At 34.8% G+C, this 27,047-nt stretch overlaps 2 protein-coding genes across 2 annotated transcripts; one reads left to right on the top strand and one right to left on the bottom strand.

The window, feature by feature from the left end:
• The first annotated feature begins 2,081 nt into the window (after window positions 1–2,081).
• LOC112740734 (E3 ubiquitin-protein ligase ATL9) lies at window positions 2,082–3,166 on the top strand. Its single transcript, XM_025789328.3, has one exon. The coding sequence runs from the start codon at window positions 2,355–2,357 to the stop codon at window positions 2,862–2,864; it is 510 nt and encodes a 169-aa protein (XP_025645113.1). The 5' UTR covers window positions 2,082–2,354; the 3' UTR covers window positions 2,865–3,166.
• Window positions 3,167–12,973: 9,807 nt separating this feature from the next.
• LOC112740735 (brefeldin A-inhibited guanine nucleotide-exchange protein 5) lies at window positions 12,974–26,685 on the bottom strand. The gene is made up of 33 exons (XM_025789329.3): window positions 26,156–26,685; window positions 25,782–25,863; window positions 25,498–25,702; window positions 25,253–25,374; window positions 25,113–25,171; window positions 23,858–23,915; window positions 23,696–23,780; window positions 23,410–23,604; window positions 23,271–23,329; window positions 23,121–23,190; window positions 22,972–23,040; window positions 22,415–22,537; window positions 22,277–22,330; window positions 22,084–22,172; window positions 21,867–21,963; window positions 21,664–21,762; window positions 21,080–21,268; window positions 20,849–20,959; window positions 20,587–20,771; window positions 19,447–20,070; window positions 18,874–19,291; window positions 18,537–18,776; window positions 18,319–18,442; window positions 18,090–18,238; window positions 17,364–17,720; window positions 16,199–16,365; window positions 15,854–16,113; window positions 15,387–15,562; window positions 15,189–15,302; window positions 14,842–14,978; window positions 14,474–14,768; window positions 14,038–14,133; window positions 12,974–13,287 (listed from the first exon to the last, which is right to left on the bottom strand). The coding sequence occupies exons 1-33, from the start codon at window positions 26,256–26,258 to the stop codon at window positions 13,225–13,227; spliced, it is 5,274 nt and encodes a 1,757-aa protein (XP_025645114.1). The 5' UTR covers window positions 26,259–26,685; the 3' UTR covers window positions 12,974–13,224.
• Between the last annotated feature and the right edge of the window lie 362 nt (window positions 26,686–27,047).

Here is a 27,047-nt window from a genome sequence, read left to right on the forward strand (position 1 = left end):
TTGGTTTCTTCGTATGATGTCTTTTCCTCAACATTTGCTCAACGCGAAAATCCATGATGAGCATCCTATGTTGTGTTGTTAAACTCTCTCCCGAGATAATTTTACAATTAATGCAAAATTTTCGGTCGACTCTCCTCAACTAGAAGAAGTCGATTTGAGAGCTTGTCATGCCACTCTTATAGGTTATAAGATGTTCGTCTCCCTTTTTAAAACATGTATTTGCGATGAGAAGTTCAAAGGTTGAGGAAAAGTCCAAAATACTTTGTGAACTAGCTTATTTACCCTTGTCCGTTCATGAAAACGCGGGAACCCTTACTCATTTAACACTACATCTGGGTACCGATGCAGCGGCCCTTACTCATTTGATCGAGCCATATAGTGCATTACTTCTGGGCAATGACCTAGTTTTAGCGCAATAACGTCTTTGATTCATGTCATGAGGATTAGACTATGTTTTTATGTTGGTTGTCAAAGATCTAGCATAACCCTCCTCCTTTATTCGAATTTGGGACCAGCTATGTACCTCAAATGTAACATAGGTAGACAGACGTTAAGGACATAATTGAATCAAATTAAACGTTAAAGATAATTTTAAAATTTTTTTAAAACATTAAAAACAGAAAACATAATATTGTATTCAGAAGTGTAATATACTCATGTAGACCAACAAAAAGACATGTTCCTTTATATATAGGTACTACAAAATTCTGAGTTAGATTTGTTATCACACTCAAATATAATGGTCTGATTTGTTAATTATAATTTAAAAAAGTTAAACTTCATATTAGAGAGAAATAGACAAACTAACCATAATAGTAAATAACACACAACCTTTATCTATTTATAAAAAATTAGCCACAATGTGCATACGTTGGATCTGACTAGGATGTTGGGATTCAACACATGCAATACAAGCATTGTGACGTTTCATGATCCTGTATAAAAAGCAAAGCTGACCTAGCTTCATGACCAGAGTGAACCCCCTTTAAAATCTCATAATTCCATAATCAGTCATTACTAATGGCCATATATAATTGATGGCAAGCAATAGTTTATGGAGAAAAAGAATATTTTTATTAAAGCTAGAATGGTCCATCAATTACACGGCTCAATAACTTTAGAGTGCACATTACATTTCAAGTGGCTTGTAAGTGGCCTTGTGTTGATTTTTTCCCCTTGCCTTGTGTTGATTTCATACATGATATATCAATTCACTTTTTTTAACATCCCTAAAACTACTTGCTGCATATAACTAAAATTTATTGTTGAAATATGTGGGATTAAAAGACGGTCAAAGAAATAATAATTTAAAATTATCATATTTAATTTAATATTTATAATTGTATATATATAATTTTTATAATTATAAATTTATTATATTTAATATTATTTATTATAATAATTAATAAATATAAATAAAATAATTTTAGATCGATTTAGAATAATTTCTATAGTCTCATTTGTTTTTGTCCAAAAAAAAAAAACAATATATATCAATGCATGTGTTCATCACTTCATTGTAAAATTAATCGTAACAAATATCACATAAGGAACATCCATTAACAAACATATATGACGATGATCCAACTGAAATCGCTGCGTTTCTCAAAATATTTATTAATCCAGTGGCTTCTGACGAGGACACGCGGAAGAGTGTCAATTAGTGGTCGCGAACCTTTATACCTAATCCCCTAAAAGGACGGTGCGTACATCTATTAAGTAAAAATTTATATGAAGTTATTTTGATAGAAAATTGGTAGTTAAAAATTATTAGATAAAATTTAATTAAATTTATTAAATTATTTAATTATTTTAAATATTAAAATAATAATCAAAAGTAAAAATATTAGATAATTCACAACGGACATCTTTTAAAAAAATTAAGTCTAATTAAATAATAAATTTTAATAATTTTTTAATATTTTTTAAAATAAATATTATAATTTTTAAAAAATAGTATATAATTTATTAAAATAAATAAAAGTTAATATTTATTTTTTAAAAATAAATTGAGTAAATTCAACACTTAATTAAAAGACAAAGAATTTACTTATATATATATTAATGAGGTATAATTTAAATAACATTATTTTTTCATACTCAGTTTAATATATTGATGGAAGAGAGTATAAGTGTATAACTAAAGAAAGAAGGTGGATGAGAGTGAAAGCATAAAGAAAGTAAGAAAAGCCGCCAGCACCACCTTCTTCATTGGCTTTATATAGAAGCCATCTATAACGTCTTGAACTTCCCCCTTTTCCTTTTCTCTCTCATTCACTCTATTCTTTTTACTTCAGAATCACACATTTCTTCAGAACATATAGAGATTCATTCTTCACTGCTTTTACATTTCAATGGGTTTCTATGCTGAGGACTCATCATCTGCATATGGTTGGACAATAGGTCAAGCCATATATGAAGCAGCTCTAATCGTTGCAGTTCTGAGATGGGTCTTGTGCTTGGTTTTCAGGCTCATCAAAGATAGAGGAACAACACCTTCTTCTTCTTCTTGTACTCTTGTGTTGACCACGTTTCGTGAGATAATGGAGAGGCTTCCAGAGACAGAAGAAGATACATCTTGTGCAGTGTGCTTGAACCAGATGAAGATGGAAGATGAGGTTAGGGAACTAATGAACTGCTACCATGTCTTCCACAGAGAATGCATCGACAAATGGTTGGACAATGATGACAACAACCATAACCCTACTTGCCCTCTTTGTAGAGCACCTTTGCTCACTCTTAATAATAATTGCAGTTATTCTTCATCAGAGAGCTCTTTTGGTTGTGTGCCACCATCTCCTCAACCTAGTTGGGCTGTGGAGAGACTTCTCTACCTCTTCGGAGATGATCTTCTTCCTTGCTAGCTATATGTGCAATAAGAATTGTGAAGAGATGATTAATGTAGATCTATTAGTTAGTTAGTTAGTTAGAGGAATTCATTATTTATTGCGTTTGATCATCAATGTTTGGAGCTGCAATCAATTAGATGATACGAGTAGAACTAGGCACATTATTTAGGATTTTAATTTGTTTGTATATAGATTTTTTTTTCCCCCATATCTGCCATATGATGATATGATATATAATTCCATTCTTGAATTAATAATGGCCATCTGTTTATTCTGCAAATAAATGTTGAAATATATACATCTTTATTTTTATTTTATCCTGTCCTCTAATATGTTTAATTAAGTTCCGAGTTTATGTTATGAAAGTGGCTATTCCTTCGTTTTTATATAGATCTAGGCGACACTTTTTTCAGTAGAAAATGATTCATTATTATTTCTTCAAATACTGAGCAAGATGTACCGTGGCATAATAAGAAGGCCAAGTGTGCGTCATGCTGCAAAAGTTGCTATGTTGTTAGTGGCACATGCACTAGCACTCTAGCATCACCCTCCAACAAATCACAACAATCCACACACCCATAGAGAGTCATCTCTCTTATTCTTATCTCTATATGGCCAATAATTAAGTGCCTTATTGCCCTTCATAGTTAGTTATGTGCCAGTGCTTAAGTTTTATTAGGCAAGCGTCGGTAAGTTCGTGAGAAAACAAAATATGAAAGTATGATTAAACTTTCTATTCCCTACTTTTTAAGTAATTAAAAAGTAAAAAGTGCATTAATTCATACAGCTACTACTGTATCACACTTAATCAATGATGAAAGCTATTGCGCTCTGATCTGTTCTGTTTGTGGGGTTACTTCCAGCAAAACTATCTACAGCACATGTTACATCAATAATTGCAGGATTTTTTATAATAGCATCAATTTGATATACCTTTCCCTCCTTTATTATTCTCAACAGAAAATATACAATCTTCCGACTCAAATTCTCATTCAATATTTATACAATATTATTCTAAGTGATCAATAAACTAAAACTCTTCAGCTTTCTGTAAGCCTTGCTGTATGTGGTAGCTAGTATTGTATTGTATTGTATATTTCAAGCATGTGAACCAGACCAAAATGACGTAATCTAATCTTTCGGATAAAAGAAAAATGATGCATTTATTAACAGAAAGATCTTAGATGTCCTGAGAACAACCATACCATCGGTATATTAAACATCAATTAATAAATCAACTACTCATATAAAATATATATTAGAATAAAATACACATTAAAAATAAATTAAATAATATATCTATTTATACACAAATATATAATACCTAATTTAATATCTGATTTTTTTGTATGTAAATAATATTTTTTCTCCTAAAATACATAATGCCTAATCAAACCATGCAAATTAAGAGTTGCATCAAGATGACCTTCTTTCTTCTTACCTTTTTTTTATTTTATATAGTGAGGCTCTTTCATTTACTTTACAAAAGAGAACAGAGATTGAATTTTTTTATTTGATGCTAAATCTTAGGTGCTCCAAAGTTAGTCACTTATTTTTTGCAGATGATTCAATACTATTTGGAAGAGCAACTGAGCATGACTGCTACAATGTTATTCAAATTCTTAATGCATACGAAGAAATTAGTGAATAGAAAATGAACTTAGACAAATCCTCAGTTTTCTTCAGCAATAATACTCTTACTCGCGTTAGAGATCAACTAGTTGATATTTTACTAGTTCCGCATGTAAAAAACAAAAACAAATACTTGGGTTTGTCAACTGTAGTTGAGAGATCAAAGAGAGCCACTTTTAACTATATTAAGGATAAAGTTGAACAAAAATTGCAACACGGCAAGAGAGTTTTGTTATCATCAAGCGGAAGCTGAGGGAGGTTCCTATCAAAATTATTGTTATTGTTGTTCCTATTTACACCTTGAGTTGTTTTAAACTACCGAAATCTCTTATTAATGATATCCAGAAGGCTATTCTTCAATTTTGGTGGAGTTAAAGAGGGTCGGAGAAAGAATACAATAGGTTAGTTGGAGAATCTCTTCTAGACCTAAAGTCTAAAGAGGCCTAACTTTTAAAGACCTAAAAATCTTTAATCTCGGCATGCTAGCTAAGCAAGGTTGGAGGCTCTTGACTAGACTGAATTCATTGGTGTAAAAGATCTATAAGAGCAAATACGTTAAATACTCTAATTCTTTTAGAGCTTAAGTTGGGATTATCCTTTATGGGGATGAAAAGGCATTCTTGAAGGGAGAAAAGTGTTGGATAAGGTAAGAAATTTTGTGAAAAGTGGGCAGAGGTTCATCAATCAGAATCAGAGAGAACTCGTGGGTGAAAGACTACACAGCTATTACCCTTAATCCATACTCGACTATATAGTACTCTCCAGAATGGGACTCAAAGTTAATCCTCCCAAATAGAACTTGGAATCAGGTTCTAATTCAAGATATGTTCATAACAAAAATTACAACAGTCATACTCGGTACAAAAATTTATCAAGGAAAATATGAATTACCTGGATGAAGGAGAAGGGTAGCTATTCAATGGCTTTTAGTAACCATGTAGGATCCAAATTTTTCACCTTTCAGTGGAATTTCTACTGAAAAAGTGTGGACACAAGGAATTATGGTCAGGTCTATGGAACATCAATTTTCAACCCAAATTAAGAATTTTCTTTGGAAAATAATACACCAGGGTTTACCAATGATGCAGCAGATGAAAGCCACATTCCAGTACGTGAATTCTTAATGTCCACCATGTAACAAAGTTATTTTGATAAAAAGCTAAATAAAATGAAAGGATATAAGCACTCCTATTTTATAATCATTGAATTTTAATGGGAGAGTGATGGTTATCCGTGGCTAAGAGAAGGGAGTTGAATCTTAGCTTCTTTTTCTGCTGTATAGTGCTTTTACTTTCTCACAAAAACTTAGGAAATATTTTTACTTTTGTCTCATACCTAGTTGAGAGACATTTTCATTTTGTCTCCTAATTAACAGAAACATAATCGAAGTAGAGAAGGAATGATATCGGATATATCCTGGTTCAGCTACTTAGTGCAATGTAACCTACATCCAGTCTCCATTACAACTATGACACAAAATAGAAAGATGTACAAAGCAAACCTGAGACATCTTATGCTTTTTCTCCTAGTTTAACTTACTGCCTTTTTCTTCTCATTGGCTTTTTCTTACAAACCTCACCATATTTGTATTTTACAATGAGACTCAGACAGATTAAACTGAGAAAAAGAAAATATTAAATGAAGGCTTAAGTACGATTTTAGTCCTTAACGTAGAGGCCGAAAATTTATTTCGTCATCGGCTTTTTTTTCGCTACAAAATGGTCCCAAAGGTTCCAATTTGTTTTAAAATCGTCCTTTGGACGAAAATACCCTTCTCCTTCTTCCCCAAAATCAACAAAAAACAGAAGCTCAACCAGAAGCGAAAGAACAGCAGCGGAAGAACAGTAGAAGCAAAAAATAATGAAACAACAAGCTCAACCAGAAGCGAAAGATCAGCAGAAGCAAAAAATAATGAAACAACAACAACTAGAAGTAGAAGAACAACAATAACAATGGATCTTGTATACAATTAACCATTAACAGAAATTCAATAACCTAAGCTAATTCTATCAAATCTAAGCTAATTCAACAACAACAACAACAACAATTCAGCAGCAACTTTCAGCAATTCAATAACCTAAAATCAACTAATAGAAAATTAAAATCCAGCTAAACTAACCTAGAATCAAATCAAGGAACTAACACTAACCAAAAACCAAAATTGAAAGCAAAATAATAACCTGGATTATGAAAATAGAAAACAGAAAAGATGGGACAGGGGGCAGTGGTGGAGCGTCGGCGGTCTGGGCATGACGGGAAGGGGCTGGAGGGAGGGTAACAGGCAGTGGTGGCTCTGATTCCTTCTGTGACAGGGACTGAGGGAGGGGAAGCAGGGAGGCTCGCTAGCGGTGGTGAAGCAGAGGAGGCTCCACGTTGCTGCATAGTGGTGAAGCAGGGGAGGTTCCACGTTGCTGCGCCATGGTGAAGCAGGAGAGGCTCGCCAGCGGTGAGCTCTGGTTCGAGGAGATCCGAGACAGAGAAGGAGAGAAGGAGGGGAGAGAGTCGTGGTTGCTCTGGGGTTAGCGCGAAGGAGAGAGGAACAGCGGCGGCGGCAGCCCTTCCCCTTCCCTTCCCCCTCTTCTGAACCAACTCCCCCTGGCCCCTCCCCCCAGCATGCGTGATCCCTTCCCCCTTTCCCCCTTATTCAACGCTTTTTTTTAGGGATATTTTTGGAATAAAATTAAAATTTTGGTAAAAAATATGATTTTAAAACAAACTGAAATTTTCGGGACCATTTTGTAGTAAAAAAAAGGCCGAGGACGAAATAAATTTTTGATCTCTACGTTAGGGACCAAAATCGTACTTAACCCTTAAATGAACTACATGAAGGAGAAGGACTCAAACAGTTTAGGTAACTATGAGAGTGAACTCTGTATTTTTTTTTTTTACTTACTCTCCTTGCCTTCAACCATTGGTCGTTCACCCTTAATATAAAAGAGTGAAGTTTCCAAGGTTGAATCAAATCCAATCCTAACACTGTCTTCTTCTCCAATATCAGAGACTAGCAGCGGCTTCATCAGAGAGGAGAGAGAGAGCCAAATATGTTGCATGCATCTCAACTGTTCTCTCTCATCATTTTTCTTCAAACTTCTTCAATCTTGACCGTTGAGCTTGACTTTGGCTCCAAATTTTGATTCTGAGCGTTGATAAGCTTCTGAACCAAGTTGACTTCACATTCTCCATTGTTTCTTCTTATGTGCTTGAGATCTTGTGGCTTTTCTTCTTGGTTCCTCGGTGTGTCACAAATGAGGGAAGATGCTTGGTGTGCTTTGACCGAGTAAGATGAGCTACTTGGTTGTAGCCTATTTTCTTTGCTTTGTTTTGGCAAAGCTCCTTTTGTCTTTCTTCATAACCTTTCTTCTGTGTTTTTCATTTTCTTCTTTCTTCTTCTTTGATTGAGTGATGTGACCAAACCAAGAAAGAGAAGAGAGAAGTGATGGCTTTCGGTGGAAGTTTCAAGGAACTTAATTGAATTGAATTTGAAGTTTCAGTTACCAAAAGTGAGAGAATCGTATGGGGCTTGTGGTCTCTTGAGTTACTTTCTTTAATTTTATCATACTTGGTTCATGGGCTTGTGATTGGTAATAAACCCCAATTTTGTAGTTTATCTTGTGTTGAATTTAGTAGATTTTATCAACTTATCTCACATTTATTCAATAAAATAGCATGGTTTTGTAATTCTCCCTAAATTGTGCTTAATGATTAAAAACATACTTTTTAGGCCTTAAAAGTGCCAAATTTAATTCACTTTAATTCCATTTGATGCCTTGATATATTTGTTGAGTGATTCCAGGTTTATAAGGTAAGGATTGGATTGAAGAACTGAAGAAAAAGCATGCAAGCGGAGAATTCATAAAGAAATGAGGATTTGTGAAAATCATAGCAAAGCGCACGCGTGACCAAGAAATTTCGCCAAGCGACGCGCAAGCGTCACCCAAGCGTACGCATGACACTTGTCATGTAACCTCATTAAAGGAACACGCTGGAGGCGTTTTCTGGACTTGCTAGAGCCCAATCCAACTCATTTTTGAAGATATTAGAGGCCAAATTCTTTCTCAGAATTAATATCAATCATTCCCAGTTCAGTTCTCAGCTTGCAAAATCTTTCTTCACATAGTGGCTTAGTAAAAATGTCAGCCAATTGCTCTTCAGATTTTACAAATTGAATATCAATAGTTTCCTTTTGCACATATCTTCTAATGAAATGATATCTCACTTCAATGTACAAGACTCATATTAAAGGTGGGATGTTGAAAGTTGTTAAAGGTGCTTTTGCGGTAATAAAAGTTGAAAAGATTGAAACGAATCTATACATGTTTATGAGAGATACTTTGCAAGAGGCATTAGTTGCTTCGGCAAGTTAAGAAGAAATGACTATGATATGATATTGTAAACTCGGCCATATGTCAAATTGGGACTTGAAGTGTATATATATATATATATATATAGAGAGAGAGAGAGAGAGAGAGAGAGAGAGAGAGAGAGAGAGAGAGAGAGAGAGAGAGAGAGAGAGAGAGAGAGAGAGAGAGAGAGAGAGAGAGAGAGAGGTGCTACGACTCCGATGGCGGTGACAACTAGTGAGGTTGTGAGACGAAGACTACGACCCAAAGATGAAGGTGGAGTGCAATGACAACAGCGCAATAAGTCACGACATAAGATGCAAGCGAGAGGGGGCGAGTCAACGATAATTACGACTATAACAGCAGCGAGACAGGTGACAACATCAAGGACAAACGTCAAACAAGTGAGAAGAAGTTAGGTTGGGTCGAATAGGGTGAAATAAAAGTGGCTACAAGTGAGATCAGCATAGATGAAGCGGCAAGGCTACAAGTGAGGTAGAGTGGGATGAGATAATTGTGGTTGTAGGTGAATTAGAATGATGGTGAGAGATTAGAGATCGAGAATAGGTGAGATTAGAATTATTATTGGAAACTTGGAATTAAGCTAGGCAAGGTAAAAAGAGAGTTTGAAATTTTGAATAATTTTTTAATAAAAAATAATAAAATTTGAGTAAAATTCCACTCCAATCCTTAACCATTTATAAAAAGGATCTGGCATTTTCTGACCAACATAAAATGACAATGCGATCCTTATTCATTCACTCCGTGTGACCAAAAGGTCCTCTAATAGCTCTTCCGTGAAATATAACTGAGAAATCCTATGTGTAATGGTAACTCTCCTACGTGGATTCAAACCATTTGATGACATAATTAGGTCTCTACACAGTCATAAAAAACGTTACTATTTTGATGCACCCTCAAACCATATTTTAAAAGAGACTTCTCATTCTGTCCCTAACATATCAAACACTCTCATTCTTTGCCCTCATCTCATACATAGAATTACCTTAAACCCTAGAGGCTGTCAGACTTCCCGCCAGAAACTACTGACGAAGGAGAGCCGGCGAGGGAGAACGTGAGGGCGAGATAACTGCGATGTGGCGTTTACTGATGAAAGAGGTGACATGTTGTTGACGGAGCAGTTCTTCGAGATTAGTTTCTTCAACCGTTTGTAGACCACAATATTGTGGTCCTTCATTTGTTTCTTTGAAGAAAGTCTTTGAAGAAAGTATTGTTCCTATAGATCACCATAAAGTATGATATATGTATTTTTTTTTTGTTACATTTATGAAGAATAGTCGCTTTCACTAGGGTTTGATTATTACTTCAAGTAAAGAATTTTTTTGTTTTGGGTATATTAATGTTTGGTAATTATAATTTATTGTGCCTTAATGAGTATACTTTATATGTTGCAAAAGTCCTTTGAGATTATATCAGTGTTTCACTATGGAGGGTAGTTTGAGAGAGACAACAATAGAGTGCTTTGCTACCTTTATGGTAAGGTGCATAGATTCTCCAAGTTGGACATTAACTTTGTTAATTTTAAAGATTTAGAGGACATGTTCAAAGGTCTAGGATATACAGAGTACAAGACTATGTATTGGCAAGACCCTGCCCCTGACCTAGAGTTTGGCCTCCATATTTTGAAAGGTGACAAAGAAATTAACCAAATCTGTGATAACAAGATGGTAATTTTTGAAACTGATGAATTGTATGTGTATGCTGATCATCCTGTGATCCAACCAGTTGTGAATAAAGCACGAAATGTTCCTATAGAGTTGAGTGATTCCTCTACTGATGATAGCATTGAGAGTGCTGAAGATGAGTCTTATAAGCCTCTCCCACTTGGTTATGAGACACTCAGCAGCAGTAGTAGTGAAGAGTTGAAATCAAGAAGACATCAACACCTAAGAAGAAGAGTGTGACTCCTGTAAAGAGAAAAGTTAATGATGATGATTGCTTATCTCCTAAAATCAAGAAGAAGAAAAATAAGAGATATGGGAGGAGAAAAAGAAGGCGTATTTTGAAAAAGGATGAAGCTGTGAATGGGTCAAAGCAGGGATAACATGCTAGAGATAAGGGCCCAGATTGTAATGACACTAATGGGTGAGGTTGAAAGCCCAAATGAAGTGCCTAGAGCATGGGCCAATGATGAGCCCATTGTAAAAGAAGTAGATTCTGGTATTGAAGAGTCATATCAATATGAATCAAAAGCATTCAACTCTCCAATTTCATCTTATGATGAGGGCAAGAAGCCTAAATTTTATGAATTTGATGATGATACTAATTATGATGAAGTGAATTTCGAAGTTGAAGAAATGTTTGATACTATGCACAATTCAAGCAAGCACTGAAGGACATGTTTATTTTTGAAGGAAAAGAGTTAGAGTATATAAAGGTTTTCATTACTTATTAAATATGGTTAATTCTTATTCAACGGCATTATACCAAAACATACTTCAAATAACAAAACACTAATAAATTGTCACTTCAACTCACAACAATGATAAATACTAGAGGATTATAAATTATATTTTTACTTGTAATTTAATTCACTACAATCTTTCCATCATCAAAATCCAACAATCTTTACATCTTAATCACCATTCCTAATGTGCATCTAACTTATAACAATAATACCCAAAATCTAAAATAAGTTGCAATTTTTTACCTCCTATTTGTTTGCAGTGCAGTAAAAAAGAATCTGAGAGCAACGACAATGAATAATGCCATGATGATACATCCAGTCCGTGTTGTGTATCTTCTTCTTTGAACTCCTTCGTATAGCTTAATCTTCATTTCTTCAATTTTATCCTCCAACTCCTTTAATCTACCTTGAACTTTCATCTTCTACACTTCCACAACCGTATAGTCAGACTCAGTTATTAGCTCATCCAGTCACTTGAAATATTTGCAATGTGTTGAAGGAGTCTACAATTATGGACAATTATTTTTAATCAACCTAATTACAGAGAAGATTGTAAGCTGGAGTGAATACTAATGTACCTTGAAATAACTGCAACCAAAGAACAACCTATTTGGGTTATTTGATGTGGTGGATTCAAAAAAATTGCATAAGCTCTACAATTGCAAGTTAGATGTGTGAACTTCTTTCTCGCCATGCCAACATTGCCAAAGTTGTTGCTTGAACAGCCCATCGAGTTCTCTTTCCATGAACAACGGATTGAACTTGATGAATGATCTTCCATTATCATCACTAAAGGTAGGGTTTGAGATTTAGGGTTTACAAACGATTAACATTTGGGTCCGTTCTTTTTAAGAACAAGGATCAAAACGGCAACGTTTTTATGATTGTGTAGAGACTTCTTTGTCCTATCAAATACATTGAGTCCACGTAAAAGAGTTACCGGTACACATAGAATTTTTCGGTTACCATTTCACTGAAAATCTACAAGAAATGCCTTTTGATCATACGGAATGAATAGATAAGCGTCGCATTATCATTTTATAATGGTCAGAGAACGCTAGGTCTTTTTCGTAAATGGTTTAAGACCGAAATGAAATTTTACTTTTAAAATTTTAAATTTATCTTTTTCATTTTTAAATAAAATTTTAATATTTTTAAAAATAATATATTTATATTTTTGCTCATTTAAATATTAAAATAACAATTAAAAAGATAAATTAAAATTTCCAATCATTAATCTTTCAATAGAATCATCGAATTTTAATTGAATCATCGAAAGTTGACATTTGGATGGTTTTGTTGATTGGAATTTATCTTTTATGACATTTGGATGGTTTTGTTGATTAGAATTTATTTTTTATGAATACAACTTCAGTTATATTTGTTCATGAATAAATTTGTTTGCATTCAAACCATTTAGTATGGAAATAATAATTTACTCGTCAATTTATGCATGTTATTTTTTTATTTTATTTTTCCATCAATGTGATAAAAATCAAACTAAAATTATCAAAAAGTGAATAGTGATATCCCTTACCTTTGTATCCGTCTACTCTCCATAACATTGTCACCGTATTTGGTTGGAGTTCACAATTAATGCGATGGATTAACAAGAGTACAGGATATTGCATACTAATGGTTTGAACTTTGAACTTGTGGAAAAAATAAAAAAGGTAACACAAAGGGAAAAGAGAACTAGAGAAGTCGAGGGAGACTCTGATGTATACATTATGAAATATGAATAGCAACTATTTAATTTTCTAATGAAAAGATTTAGGGGTTTCACATGGTACAGAACTATTATCATACAACAAAATACTGATCGTAAACAACCCTGATCAGAGTTTAGCTATTGTCCAAAAACAGCACGGACGAATATGGAGAGATGAAAATGAATATTGGGACATCGGATGAAACCAATATGATGTTTTCTATTGCCTTTCTACAAAACTGTTAGAGAGATTATATAAGATAGCTATGGTAAAAGAGGTTTCAGCTGTGCTTGAAATAGATCACCAAGAGCTCCTCGAACATCCATCTGATTAGAAAAGGCAAAGGATTAGGATTATCAGTTTATGAAAGGAGGGATTTTTTTTTTTACCAAGAGCACTATGACTGTTCAACCCTATTATTCTTCCCCCTAACATCAAAATTCGTCTGAATAATCCAATATAAATAATGTAATCATCTAACCGTATTGGACATGGAACACATTCAACACAAACAAATTCTGCCCAAGTACAATGGTACTAACTACTAAGATTTAAATAGCTTTTGTTTCATGGAATAGGATTTAGACGCCTAACATCTATTTGGTGTAAAGCATATAATCTTTACATGAGACATCCTCTCAGACATGTTGAGAAATTGAAAAGTTTTATAGGGAAACCACTATCCCCAATTTGTATAATCCTCTTCCTCATCTTAATTAAACTTTTTCTTTTTTTTTATAAAAAAAAATTAAGTAGCTAATTTTAGCTTTTTTTTAGCCATTAGTAAGGCATTTAAAAAGCAACTGGTTTAATCCTATTCAATTGTTTTAGCTTTGTCAAGGCAAGCATAACTAGCAAATATATATATATATATATTAAATTCATTGAGAATTAATTTCCATTTTTAAACTCGGATAATTTTTATTTTGGCTTCCTTATTATTTATCAACTAAAGGAAATCAATTGGTGTCCCAATAACTTCCTATGTATATTTTTTTATTTCCTTAAATTTCACCAAGTACCTACAAATTACCAATTAAATGCAGCCTGTAGTCATCACAGAAAAAAGCAATTACCTGGTCACAGCAAACAAGCTTCGTTAGCAAAGGATAGATTTCTCTCAGGTGTCTTCTAAAAATTTTATTGTTCATCAAGCACATGCTTTTAAGCACCTGAAAGAGCAAGGTTAACGGATATCAACTTATAATACAGGGAAGACAACATCAAGAAATTAAGAAACAAGAAAAAGCTACAATGAATTTCATCCAATTAAGTGTACGTGTCAGGTACCAGTATAATGAATTTTTTTTTATTAGGGTTCCAGTATAAGGATGCAAGTAAACGAGGTAAAACAGGTATGTTACTAGTGCAGCTGCTACCAGTGAGGTATCACTCTAAAAATGGCGTGATAAGAACAGAAATTAGAAGAAACAAGTATATGACAGGCAACTCCACAACAGTTGGTAGAATGCAAGTCAACTTTCATGCTCTCATGGATTATAATCCTTGTACCTTAACAATGACAGGAGCACGAAGTTCCAAGACTCGATGAATATCTATGTTAGCAGTTTCTCCAGAACTAGACTGGAGATCAGAAGCCTCCCTGAGAACCTGTTCACAGAAAGAGACCAGTTTCTCCTCAGCTATCCGTTCAAACTTCTCTTCTGCATCAGAACCAGCATCTTGAAATCCATCAGCCTGTAGACCTTTTTCTGAGTTTGTTTCAAATCCATATGTCGATTTCTGTAAGATGTTTAGATATATGCCAGTACCCGCTAATTCCTGGCGAAGAAGATTCATTGGTGGCCTGTTCAAAAGTTGGCAATGCTTTAAGTCCTTGAATTGAACAAAATGTATACACATACAGATAATTTTAATACCTTTCATCAGGAATTTGGTGCATGCGAGTCCTAAGGCTGGTGGATGAATTATATGAAGCAGCAAACTCCAACAAGGACAACAAAATGTCCAATACAGCAATCTTCTGTTCTGCTTTTAACTTGGTCCAATATTTCTTCTGTTAACAATAAGATAAAAAGTTATATGGGAGAACATATCAAAACTTTCCCTTTTTCATTATTGTTGCAGAGATTTGCAACCGCTACCAGGTTAAGTATATTCTACCTCTTTCCCTTACATATGCATTCTTAATATTTACACACACACACACACACACACAAAATAATAATAATAATAATAATAATAATAATAATAATAATATACAAACCTGAATGCCATCCATTGCACCAAGAAGCAACAATTGTGTAATGCACTTTCCCCTGACAGTTGCTAGCAAAGGACTCTCCTCATTCTTGGTATCAGGCTCTACGATATCAGCAACCTAAAATGAAGCAAAATAAGAGAGAGTATCCCTGCAAAAATCCAAAGGTAAATGTTATATTGCTAGCACCAGATAGCAATATACCCTAACTGGAGAAGTTGGCTGAGAAGCATCTGACACGCCGCTTTTAGATTTTGAAGTAAGATTCCTAAGGAACAGATTGTCCATCATATTTCCCATGATACGTTGACCTAATGTTTGACTCCTATGGAGGCCTCCATCCGCAGCTCTTGGAGTTCTTCCTGATGGAGATGATAGCCCTACAATAAACAATTCGTCAATGTCACTAAGTATATATTCATTGATTCTTCTAAGTCTCAACTTCCAATCAAGACCCAGGTTCCACTTCATTTTTCCTTTTAAGGTAACATCTGAAATCCCCACAAAGGCAGCTGAGGAAATCAAATCAGCCAATTCACAATCTTTTTCCCCCTGCCCCCATGCGTTAAATTTTTTACAACTAATCTATTTGATAGTTGATACCTTTCCATAGTTATCTGACTACATCGTCGTACTTAAAAATGCACCTAACTAAAATTTGAAACTCTAACCTTCAGACTGCTCTACATTTGTGTGAGATGCCGAATCTTCAACTACATCGGCATTTGTATTTGGGGATGCCAATGGGGATAATCTTCCATTATCACTGCCATCCAGTTGATGCTCACCTACCTCATTGACAATTGGCTTTATGGTAACATTGTCACCAACATTTTCCCCTGAATCTCCAACAATGCCTCCATGCTTTCCCAGGTTTTCAAAACCCAAAGCATTGAGCAGTTCTACCGGTTGTGTTGTGTATGAAGCGTCCCTGAAGATCAAGAGTAAACAAAATGGATTATAGTTATCATCAGAGAAATTACAATGAATATTCAGGAGTTGACAGAAGTTTGCACCTTATGCTTTTAAGTAATGTGTCCCAGTCACTGTCACTGAATTGATGTCCACCAACTTCAATGAGATGTACCAAAGCACCAAGAGATATTGAGACCACTGTTTGATCCGTCTTTTTTGCACAATCTAACAGCAAACTCAGCAGTGGCGGCAGCATAAAACAAACCTCCTGTAATGAAGTTTCCTCATCAATGATCGTTTTACAATTCAAGGAAAACTAGATAACAATAATCACATTCTTATAATACTAATGCAATGAATTCGTGATTGATAAAACATCTGACAATTTTACTTTTTAGCAGAAATTATTTTTAAGCAATCAATGGCATGTACATGAACAATAAATTTTTCCCATATCAATGACCATCACTGCTCCACACTGAGAGATAGACACACACACACACACACACACACATAGAGATAGAGAGAGAGAGAGAGAGAGAGAGAGAGAGAGAGAGAGAAACCAGAGTATTCTATGCAATCCCCAGTCCTTTATATATTTATTTATCTGTTTTACACACACACATAGAGAGAGAGAGAGAGAGTATTCTATGCAATCCCCAGTCCTTTATATATTTATTATCTGTTTTACTAGGTTACCAGTTTTACTTTTGGCCAACAATCAACCAACAGAATACAATAAGGGTTAAGGGATTGGGTTGCTATTGTAGAGAGAGAAAGAGAAATATTGACTGATTGTTGGTTTGAAAAAGTTAGGGTTCCTTTGGTTTGTGTTTTCATTTTCAGCATTTTCTGTTCTAGAATTTTGTGAAGGAAAAGGACAAAAAATAGTGAAAACAATAAAATCCCGTTTTATGTTTTCTCCTCCTGTTTTCCCTTTTTTTTTTTTCTTCACAAAATTTTAAACATAAAATATTGAAAATAAAAAAAATGAAAATGCAAACCAAATGCGCCCTTAGTTTCTAATCTTTTTCCACTTCTTGATTTGCAAAAAGCTCAAATTCCAGAAGCAAATGTTGCATTTTGCACTCTTAAGTACCATGCAACTGTTAAATCCCCAAATAGTATTACACACAACACCCAGGTCTCGTGATGTTTAGCATTTAGGGTTTAGGTCTAGTATTTCATATTAACCAGGAAAGTGTCATAAGGCCAATCATCAGCAAGCAGAGATCACAAGAAAGCATTCTCAATAGTGTAGTATACCTTATAGAATGTATTAAAAAGGTTGCAAAGCAGCTGAAGTGAATGTATGCTTGTTTCACGAAACCAATCATCATCAGTAGAAACAAAGCCCTCTTTTCCAGCATGTCTCACATGATCAAAAATTGGAAATAGAACTCGATGGAAAATACTCTCCCAAAATGATGTAGAGAACTTGCTACCTCTTTCATTCAATAAATCAAACAATACTTCAAGCGCACAACTTCTGACTTCAGGTCGCTGATCTGATGTTAGATCAGATAATCCAGCCAGCATCGGGAACCAATAATGCTCAGTTACATCCATAGTTGCATCCAAATTGGCATCAATAGGCATTAAGGCACCTCCAGGAATAAGACCCTAAGTTGACAAATAAAACATTAAAGTAGAGGCACTGACAGTAAAAACCGAATAAAGAATCCACTTCTTGAAACAGTCAACAATTTTACATAAAGTACTCAAAATTGGAGCAAAAAATGGCTCATCTACAATGAAAAGATTGAGCATTTGGGAAAAATAATGAGAATTAGGCTTAGCTTCCAACATCCTGTTATCATACCATGCTCCAAAATAGTGTGCATGCACACACATATATATGGGTGAAACATACTAGACAGTGATAGAAAAATAACACATCCCACCCCGTTTGTTAATTTAGAGGGGCTCAAAAAGACCAATATAATCATTTGAAGTAAAAATGAGATTTCCGACTGAAAATACCAAACCAACCTCTGCTAGACGGTCTTCACATATACGCAGGAGTGCAATAGCCTTCAAGCTAATACGATGTGAAGTTTTATTGTTGGCAAACCTTATCAGACAATTCACGCAATCCATGAAACAATCTCCCACTACTTGATCAAAATGTTCTAAGATGACTGCAAAATTTCCATCCGTTAGATGCACCACAATTGCAACAGAAGACTGCAATGACAAGATCAAAGAAACCTATTCTTACCCTGCTCAACATTCTCAAATGCACTCTCAACAATCGATTCCAATTCATCATCTGCAGCAGCTGTAAAAATCATAAACACACTACGCCATCCAGATTTTATGTTTCCAACTTTAGATTTTGTCATCTGCAACATACAATCGTACCAACTTAAATATAGAAAATATATCTAATGACATTAAGTACAAATGGAAAAGAACCAGAATTCAAGCCAACTAAACCTGAACAATGCAATCAACAATTAGCCTCCTTTTGGATTCACTTTGACTATTCCGCATAAGAACAACAAAAGGTTTGAGAATATCATTTTGGAAACTGAAATTGGCCAGTTCAGCACGCTCCAAATACTTCATACCAAGTTGCCTTAGAGAATCTATGGCATACATAGCAATTTTCTCATCATGATGACTCCCTGCAGATATAAAGTGATTCGCTAGAACAGACCAAATTCTAGCCCAGACCTGGAAGACAATAAACAAAGCTTACAGATGCAATTTATAAGGCATGAAATATCAAGATGAAGCAAATACTTGCAATTTGCATTGATAGAATACATACCATACGTATACGAGCCATATTATAATAACTGATTTCAACAAGCTTTTGCAAGCTGAAAACACGAGCTGGCGATTGTTTCAGCTCTTCTGCTGACACACCACAGAGAGCAGTGAAGAATTCCACAACTGAATCACTAGGTAGTTTAACACTATTCATGAAAACTTGTTCAGAAGGTTTGCCAGCTAACTCTTTCAGAGACTGAACAACAGCATCCCTGGAGATTTGGTTTGACCCATGCATGACAGTGGCAGAAATTGCAGGAGTACTTGTTATAAATTCAAGGCGAGAAATACATTCCAGAACAGCATTCCATGTGTCTTGAAGGGAATTCATGTCTGAGTCACTAATAACCAGCAGTGTACGCAACGCTTCAACATTTTTACTACGCATTTCCTTGGGAGCATGCAAGAAAGTAAACCTGAGTTCAACAAAACCAAAAAAGAACATAGTCAACTGTCCCAAAATCATAGTTGAAAGATGGCATCCTTATTGTCATGTATAAAATATGTATATTTCCTAGTATGTCAAAATAAAGGAAAAGAAAACAGAGGGGAATGCAGAAAAATATCAAACCTGACAAGAGAAGTTAAAAATGCATAGCGCATAGTATCCATTCCAAGCACATATGTAATATGTATGCCAGCTTTGAAGCCTTCCATCAACAGAACAACACGAGGCTTATTCTCACCTTCCTCCATTGTTACAGAGAAGGTAGCAAGCAAAGGCCACCCAACAGCTTCTACCATGGGCCTTACAAGCTCAATCTGCTGGGCAGTGTAGAAAACCCCTCTTTTCACCTCCTTATTCCTGAATATAGCTTGTGTTTTCTTAATGATGGCCTCACTTTCAGACTTGGCATCTTCTGATAACTTTCTTCTGGGCAGTGCCAAATTAAGAATACTGACAAGGCGCCCTTCTTCACCTTCTGGCTTTTGTCTGCTGCTTTTTCCAATGAATGTTGTGTCATCTTTCATTTTAATCTCTTCTTTGACAATAGAATCATAGATCTCTTCCAGAAGCTCTCTAGGAGCACATTCCTCAGCATCATCCCTGGCATTCATGCGAACAAAGTCTGACTTGGACATCTTAGGCCAAACCATTGGGTTGTGAGCATCAGTATTTAACATGATAACAGCATAAGCAAGAACATATGCTGTATCAGCATTTTTAAAAAGGCTTGGATTGTCTGCACAATATCTGCCATAGACAACATGCACAAAAAGAAACTACAATTATTACATAAGACACAAATTATTAGTGGAGATAGAATTATCATGACATATTGAAAAAGTATTAGTCGCAGAAACTATATGCACAAACCAAAATCTTGAAAGAAACAAAATATCTATGACACAAATCATCCAATGTTTGAGATTTAAAGTAACAAAGGATAAATTAAATGATAACTGACTTGGGAAAAGGTCAAGTACAATATGTATTTGATAGAACTAGCTCCTTATCAATCACAAGATTTTCTATCAAAATTCAACACCAACGGTGTATTTTGCACGTGGGTTAAAATACACATGGATCAATTCCATGGAGCTTCCATTCATAATTTTTACCCCAATACAAACAAGCTGCAAAAGAGATTCCAACAGAGGCAGAAATAAGTATACCCAAAACATCCGACCACAACTCTATAGAATGACAATCAACCCTGGCCTAGGGAAAGAATAATGAGGGGAACTTGCATGTTAAAATAGCCATTACCTCTCTGCAAACTTTTCCATGATTCGATCTATCTTTTGGGCTTCACCAGGAAGTCGGAACCCTTTAAGAAACTCCCGGATTGCAATATCAAATTTCATTCCAGCAAACTTCATCGAATCTACATAAGCATGCATGACAGCAAGGGGAAACTCTTCATGTTGACCTAAATAGTCACCAATTACAGCCTGAAAGCAACCAAGAGGTATATATTACAGAACAAACATGAATCTAGAATTAAATTGCACTACATGAGAGTTACAACCTTATCCAGATTGGGAGTGATCTTCAAAAATTGAGCAACCGAAGCAGGTTTGTTTTCCACTAACTTATTTGATATTAGATATTCCAACCCTTTTGTCGGTTTCCTGTTGAACTAAAAAGATTATTAAAACCATAAGTCAGCTCGAAACTACATATTGACCATTATACAATGGAAGGTTCTGACAAATTTCACTTCCCTTCTATAAAGTTTAAAGACCATAAGATCTGATACCTCAGCAATGGCAGCCTCCAGTGTAGATTTATGAGCCTTGGCCTTCTCAAAATTACTGGTTACATCTTCCCTGGATTTAACTTCAAAAGAATCTTCCACTGAAGACCCTTCTTGCTGATTGTTATTCAGGTTCAATTCCTTATGTGATTGCTCCCACTCAACCAATGATTTAAGAACACTAACAAGAGCCTATGAGATAAAGAAAATGTGATCAATCAGCAACATTACCAAGAGACAATGATTCAATGGAAGTATAATTTTCCCTCAATTTTCAACCCCACTTTCTTTTACTTCCCTTGCCGCAATCATTCAAGTGAAGACATCTTGCATTTAAAACACAATTCATAAATATTTTGTATTATTATTAAATATGAAATAATTAAAAAATAAATGTGAAAAATTCTTTCATGCATATAAATATAAATATTAGTTTTAGTATTAGTTTTATAATAATATCCACAAAAAAAAAAAAAAAGCAATTTAATACCCGATATGGAAGTTCAATGAAACTATAGAGAATTTTAAAGTAACTAAACCTCGAATGAACTACTTGCTTCCCATAAAAAAGGCAACAGCTAACCTACCTGAAGCGATGAACCTTTAATTGAAGCTGTTTGAGAAACAGCAACAGCATTTGGATCAGTATTTTGAGTACCCTGAGCTATTTTTGATAGAGCTGTAACCTACATGTTAAATTGGAAGACGGTAGAGATTATTGCATTCACCAACATGCACATAAATAACTTCAATGATGTTTATGCCATACAAAATCACTGTCAGATTTTACCATTCTTTCAAACAAGTTTGGTGCATCAAGATCACAGTCATAATTCACAAAAATGTCAACAAGCATCTGTGGATCCTTGCATACTTTTTCTAGCATCCTACAAATCAACACCAAATCAAATTAATCATACCAAAAAAAAGAATGGAAAAACAACATATCATTTAAGGTCTTTAAACCATATTACAAGAAATTTTAATCAACAGCAAGAACATCATACCGAAGAACACTAAGTTTTTGGTTGATGGGAAACTCTAAACTGTCCAGTGGTCTAAGCACTATCAGCGGAAAGAAGATGCCTATTTCACCCTGAAAACAAAAAGAGTGGTGCAGAAACAGATTAGACACATTAAATCAACAGTGGTCTCTGCTAAGAAGCCTCTATGAGATTTGCAAAAAGATATGACGCATACTTTGAGACTTTCTCTGAATCGCAACAACAGCACCAAGAATATTCCAGTTGCATACTGCCAACAAAGAAGAACAAAATAACAAGATTTACAAGTAGATCCTTAAGGATATGCTAAAAAATGTAACTTAGTTCAACCAACCTGAAATATGACAGGGGATTGTGAAACTGAAGCTCGCAATAATGCATATGAAAGATATGCCTTCACCGAATCAATAAAATGAAAATTCTTTGTAAATGAGTGACTAACTCCCTCCAACAAACCCTGAGAAAATAAAATAAAAAATAAAAAAATTCAATTGTCGTCAGTTATGAAGAAAAGAGTAATTTGAAACATTGAGAAACCAATTCACAGCAACGTGAATGAGTTTCAAAGAATAATAAAAAGACAATAATGTGCCGTCCTTCCATAAGGTTTTCTTTAAGAAAGAAAGCATTAAATACAAATATCAGCATCAAAACAAAAGGATATGTAAGTTTTCTTTACATCATCTTGACATTAATTGCATTTGTAGATCTAAACCCAAGGCAATACAATTAAAAGCACCAAGTATATCACGGAAAATCAAATGGACCTGTAACTTGGTCCAGAGTAAAGCAAAAAAATGCTTATGCATCATTACAAGGAACATAATTTTCTATGAATTTTGCTACAACCTATAAACTAGCAGTTAATAGATGCTAGAATCACTTTATAACCTGCAGAAGCTCAAGAGATAATATCCTTGTCTTGGTTGTAACTTCATCATTATCTTCCTTCATACCCATCTGCCAAATTTACAGTTGAAAACATAAGAGATATTGAAAGAAAGTAACCGTGATGCTAGTATTTAAGTTGCAGAACCAACCTTGCAAAGAGTGCGAAATACCAACAAAGCATCACGTTGTACTATACCCATGCTCTCCAAATCAATCCCACTTGACAGAAGATTAATAGTTTGGGTAATTAGTCTCAGTGAAAAAAATGCAGAACAGAAATTTCTATAACATATCCATACCGTATAATCTGTTTACCATCTTCAGTATGCACGGCCTTGTCCAGCACAGCTTCTAAGCCCTATAAAATATACACAATCTTATCATAATAGGGATTAGCTAAATAGGATTGGATTAGTAACATATTTGTAAACTATTCACCTTAATATCAGCACCCCCAGCAAGATGTTGAAGTTCCTCAAGAGATGCTGGTAAAGCATCCTTGGCTTGGCTAAGTGCATCACCTAAAGTCATTTCTTTTTCATTTGACTCTCCCAAAGATGTTTCGTCATATTTTGTGTTTGAATTCTCAGCTGAAGCTGCCTCTGTAGCTGTATGTCCACCTGAAGTTTCAACCTGGACACTTAAAGGCATTACTAAAAGAGAATTACTGTGGAACCAATAGACTTAATATACTTAATAATAAAGAATAAAAATAAGCCCCCACCGGATTGGTTTCCATTCTCCTAAAGATGATGCTGATCATCTGTGTTAGCATAGCCTTTGATGTTGCTTGGTTTATAGGACTCTTGCTACAAAGGCAAAGAATGAATCTGAGTACTATAGATTAATAACTAAGCATCAAAGACAAAATAGAAATGAGTAATACCTATTTAGTGCAATATTGTAGCATACTCTGATAACTCCCAACAAGGGTTCGCCATGCACTGAATAACACAAAATAAGGATCGTTAATTATACAAAAAGAAGAAAGCAATATGTAAATAAATACATACGAACAAGACAAAAAAGGTGGCCTAGAGAACCAAGGCGTGGTTTGAAAACCAGAGGACCGATATGATGATCAGGGTGACATAGTGAAAAAAACTGAAAATAAAAGCATAATGCATGTGTTAAATTACATCACAATTAGTTGTGTAAACAGCAATACTCTAAGCTTCTAACTGAGACGAAAGCAGGCCTGTATTGTCTCTATTGATGGAGTTTTTCTCCCTTCTCCTTAACACAGCAGTTTTGCATAATTTGTTTTCCAGTCATGCCTAATCAGAGCACTCACAAGTCTCAATTCTCAATTCAGTGTAATTGAATTCCATAGAAAGATGAGGAGATTTAACTAAATGAAAAACTAATGGAAGCCGCAGATTCCTGAGGCTACCAATTTAATGGCAAAAATGGGCTTGGCTCATTAAAAGAGCCATGATCTTCTTCATAGAGTCATCTCATCTCATCAATGATATTCTGTGAAGCATGCATGAGTAACATGACCCATAATGGTTTTCATATTTAAAAGAGTGAAGTCATAATGCCAATTTTTCATCTTTGATTTCAATAGTAATGCCATGGTTTTCTATACCAACTGTTATGCAGCATAGACATGGTGAATGTAAGGATAAAGCATCTAAAACAGAAAGCTCTATTGCCAAGCATCCTCCCCAAACTCAAAGCGGGAAACATCGCCATGGTTTGTCTTTCCAAGTTATCTTTTTGAAATATGCCAAAATTTAGTTACACATCAAGTTCTAGAGAACACAACCTCATAGCATCTACTCAGAAAATAGAAATATACAAAACAAAAACAAAGGGGAAGAGGAACTACATGATTTTCATATACCTTTTCTCCTAGAAATAAAATCAACCGAAAAAGTTCTTTACTGCTTTTGACAGGTTATATTAAGAAAAGCAATTATGCTGAGTTATGTTTCCAACCAGCTATGGTATGGGGTGGGGTAAAATAAATAAAACAAAAAAAAGAAACAGCAACGGCAAGACTTAAAAACATTTAACTTAACTGCTGTTACTTAAAGCTAACTCCCTCACAAGAGATTGTATGTCCATCAATATAACATGTTATCAGTAGATATACTTAACAGAAGAGTGGGTTCATTACTACAATAAACACACACCTCTGAATTTTGTGGAAGCCACAGCAGTAAGGAGTACCTTCAGCACTTGGAGAATAGTACTGCATATTGATTCACAAGAATGAATATCACACAGAACTTATATTCAGTCAGCAAAGCTCGAGGGGTAGAGATTTGCATACCTATCTGGTGATGAATTATCAATACAACTGCACACCATATTTAGAATGTCTGTAAACAGTGGGACATTTTTACCGCCATCTAACCCAGGATCTCCTTCCAAATGATCATAAGCAATAAGTTTCTGTATTAATGGAAATCAAGAAGAATGAGCAAGATTTTGCAATTCGGCATGACTAAGCATCATAACAGCTATAAGAATTAGTTGAACAACTCATTCAGCAGCATCAAAAACAGATGCACATACATGAAGACAATCCAAAGCAGGATCTAGAATTTTCAAGTTCTTTGTCTCAAATGCAAGACGAAGTGGATTTAAAATAAGCTCTGCATCAGGTCCATCAAGTGTCTGCCCAGCATTCGCTAGAACAACCGTAATATTACCACCCTTAGCCTTCTGTGACTGATCTGCTTCTGTTCTAGTCGCTGCTCCATCTTCAGTTTCATTTGTGCTAGCAACAACCCAAAATGTATTCAATTTAAACTACACCAAATACATCATGTCCAATGTTTTATCCAAAAGATGTTTACCTGGCCGATTCAGCTGACGATGCCACTTGATTGGCCTCACTCGGGGCTTCTTGCTTTTTCTGACTTGCCTCTTTCGCAATTTCTGAAACAATAGCATAGCATAAATAATAATAATAATAATAATAATAATAACAATAATAATAATATTATTTAAGATAAGATTATTAGTAGCACAACAAATACATCATCTCCAAGGATCAATGGCGCAAATTGAACAGTGAACAGCTTAAACAATATCATCTAAGCTGAAAATAAAATCATGAAAATTGAATACGCATCAAAGTTCAAATCAGAAGGGGAGGAACAACACAAAAGGCAAGAGAAAGTAATTGAAACAGAGATCTAGGGTTGAGAATCGTATAGAAAAAGTTAACCTGTATAATTCTTAATAGCTTTCTGGAGGTCCTGGTACTTCTTGCTGGAACACTCCTTCAACATAGAATCAAACGCTCGAGTGACGAAACCACCGGCCGCCATTTCCTCTGGCTCTCTCGAAAATGCAGATCACATGCAGTGCTGAAAGTCGGAGACCGGAATTCGAGGAAATGCAGGCGAGATTCCAGATCACGGCGAAATCGAAACGAGATGGTTTCTATCTGAAGAGCTCGCAGATTTTTCCGGCGAAGATGGAATTCGGTGACGCAGAGAGGGATCTGAGAGATGGAAGAAGCAGAGGGTGATAGTGTCAGATCTGATGGGTAATAACTAATAAGAAGAGGATGATGTCGTCGGTTTTAATTTGATATTTTGACGTGTCTGCTTTGGTCACCGTAGTGGAACCATTCCATGGGCATTGCATTGCTTCCCCGAGCTGAGATTTTAGAACAAAGCTAAATTTTGGAACACTGACTGTACAATGATTTTTTTTTTTTTTTTATTCCTCTATAATAGAAATGAGTAATACTAGATCAACGATTTTTTTTGTCAATATAAACTATTTTTTTTTATTGGAAGAATGGACAAAAATATAACCGAAAGCACAGTGGTAAAAAATTAAAAATCCAACAGATAATTAAACTGGTTAGGTTATTAATTTATTGGTTTATTGGTTCAATTGATAAATTACTAGTTAAATCGATAAAATTGATTTCACGTAAATAAAAAATAAAAAATGATAAAAAATTATATATATATATATATATATATATAAAATATAGAATGGTTTTTTTCAAATTCCACAACTTATTTACAATAGTCCCATGCATGATCGATTTTTGCTCTATTGTTAATTTTTGGATTCTAATTAATATATTAAGGCTGCGTTTG

Source organism: Arachis hypogaea, chromosome 14, assembly GCF_003086295.3.
Source record: "Arachis hypogaea cultivar Tifrunner chromosome 14, arahy.Tifrunner.gnm2.J5K5, whole genome shotgun sequence".
Lineage (NCBI taxonomy): Eukaryota > Viridiplantae > Streptophyta > Magnoliopsida > Fabales > Fabaceae > Arachis > Arachis hypogaea.

What these genes read in the sequence shown, in the direction of transcription:
- LOC112740734 (XM_025789328.3), top strand. Translation starts at nt 2,355, where the DNA reads ATGGGTTTCTATGCTGAGGACTCATCATCTGCATATGGTTGGACAATA.
- LOC112740735 (XM_025789329.3), bottom strand. Translation starts at nt 26,258, where the DNA reads ATGGCGGCCGGTGGTTTCGTCACTCGAGCGTTTGATTCTATGTTGAAG. An exon ending in TGGAGGCTGCCATTGCTGAG is followed by an intron (nt 20,960 to 21,079) that starts GTATCAGATCTT and finishes TAATCTTTTTAG; the next exon opens with TTCAACAGGAAACCGACAAA. An exon ending in AGCCAACTTCTCCAGTTAGG is followed by an intron (nt 15,303 to 15,386) that starts GTATATTGCTAT and finishes GCTTCATTTTAG; the next exon opens with GTTGCTGATATCGTAGAGCC.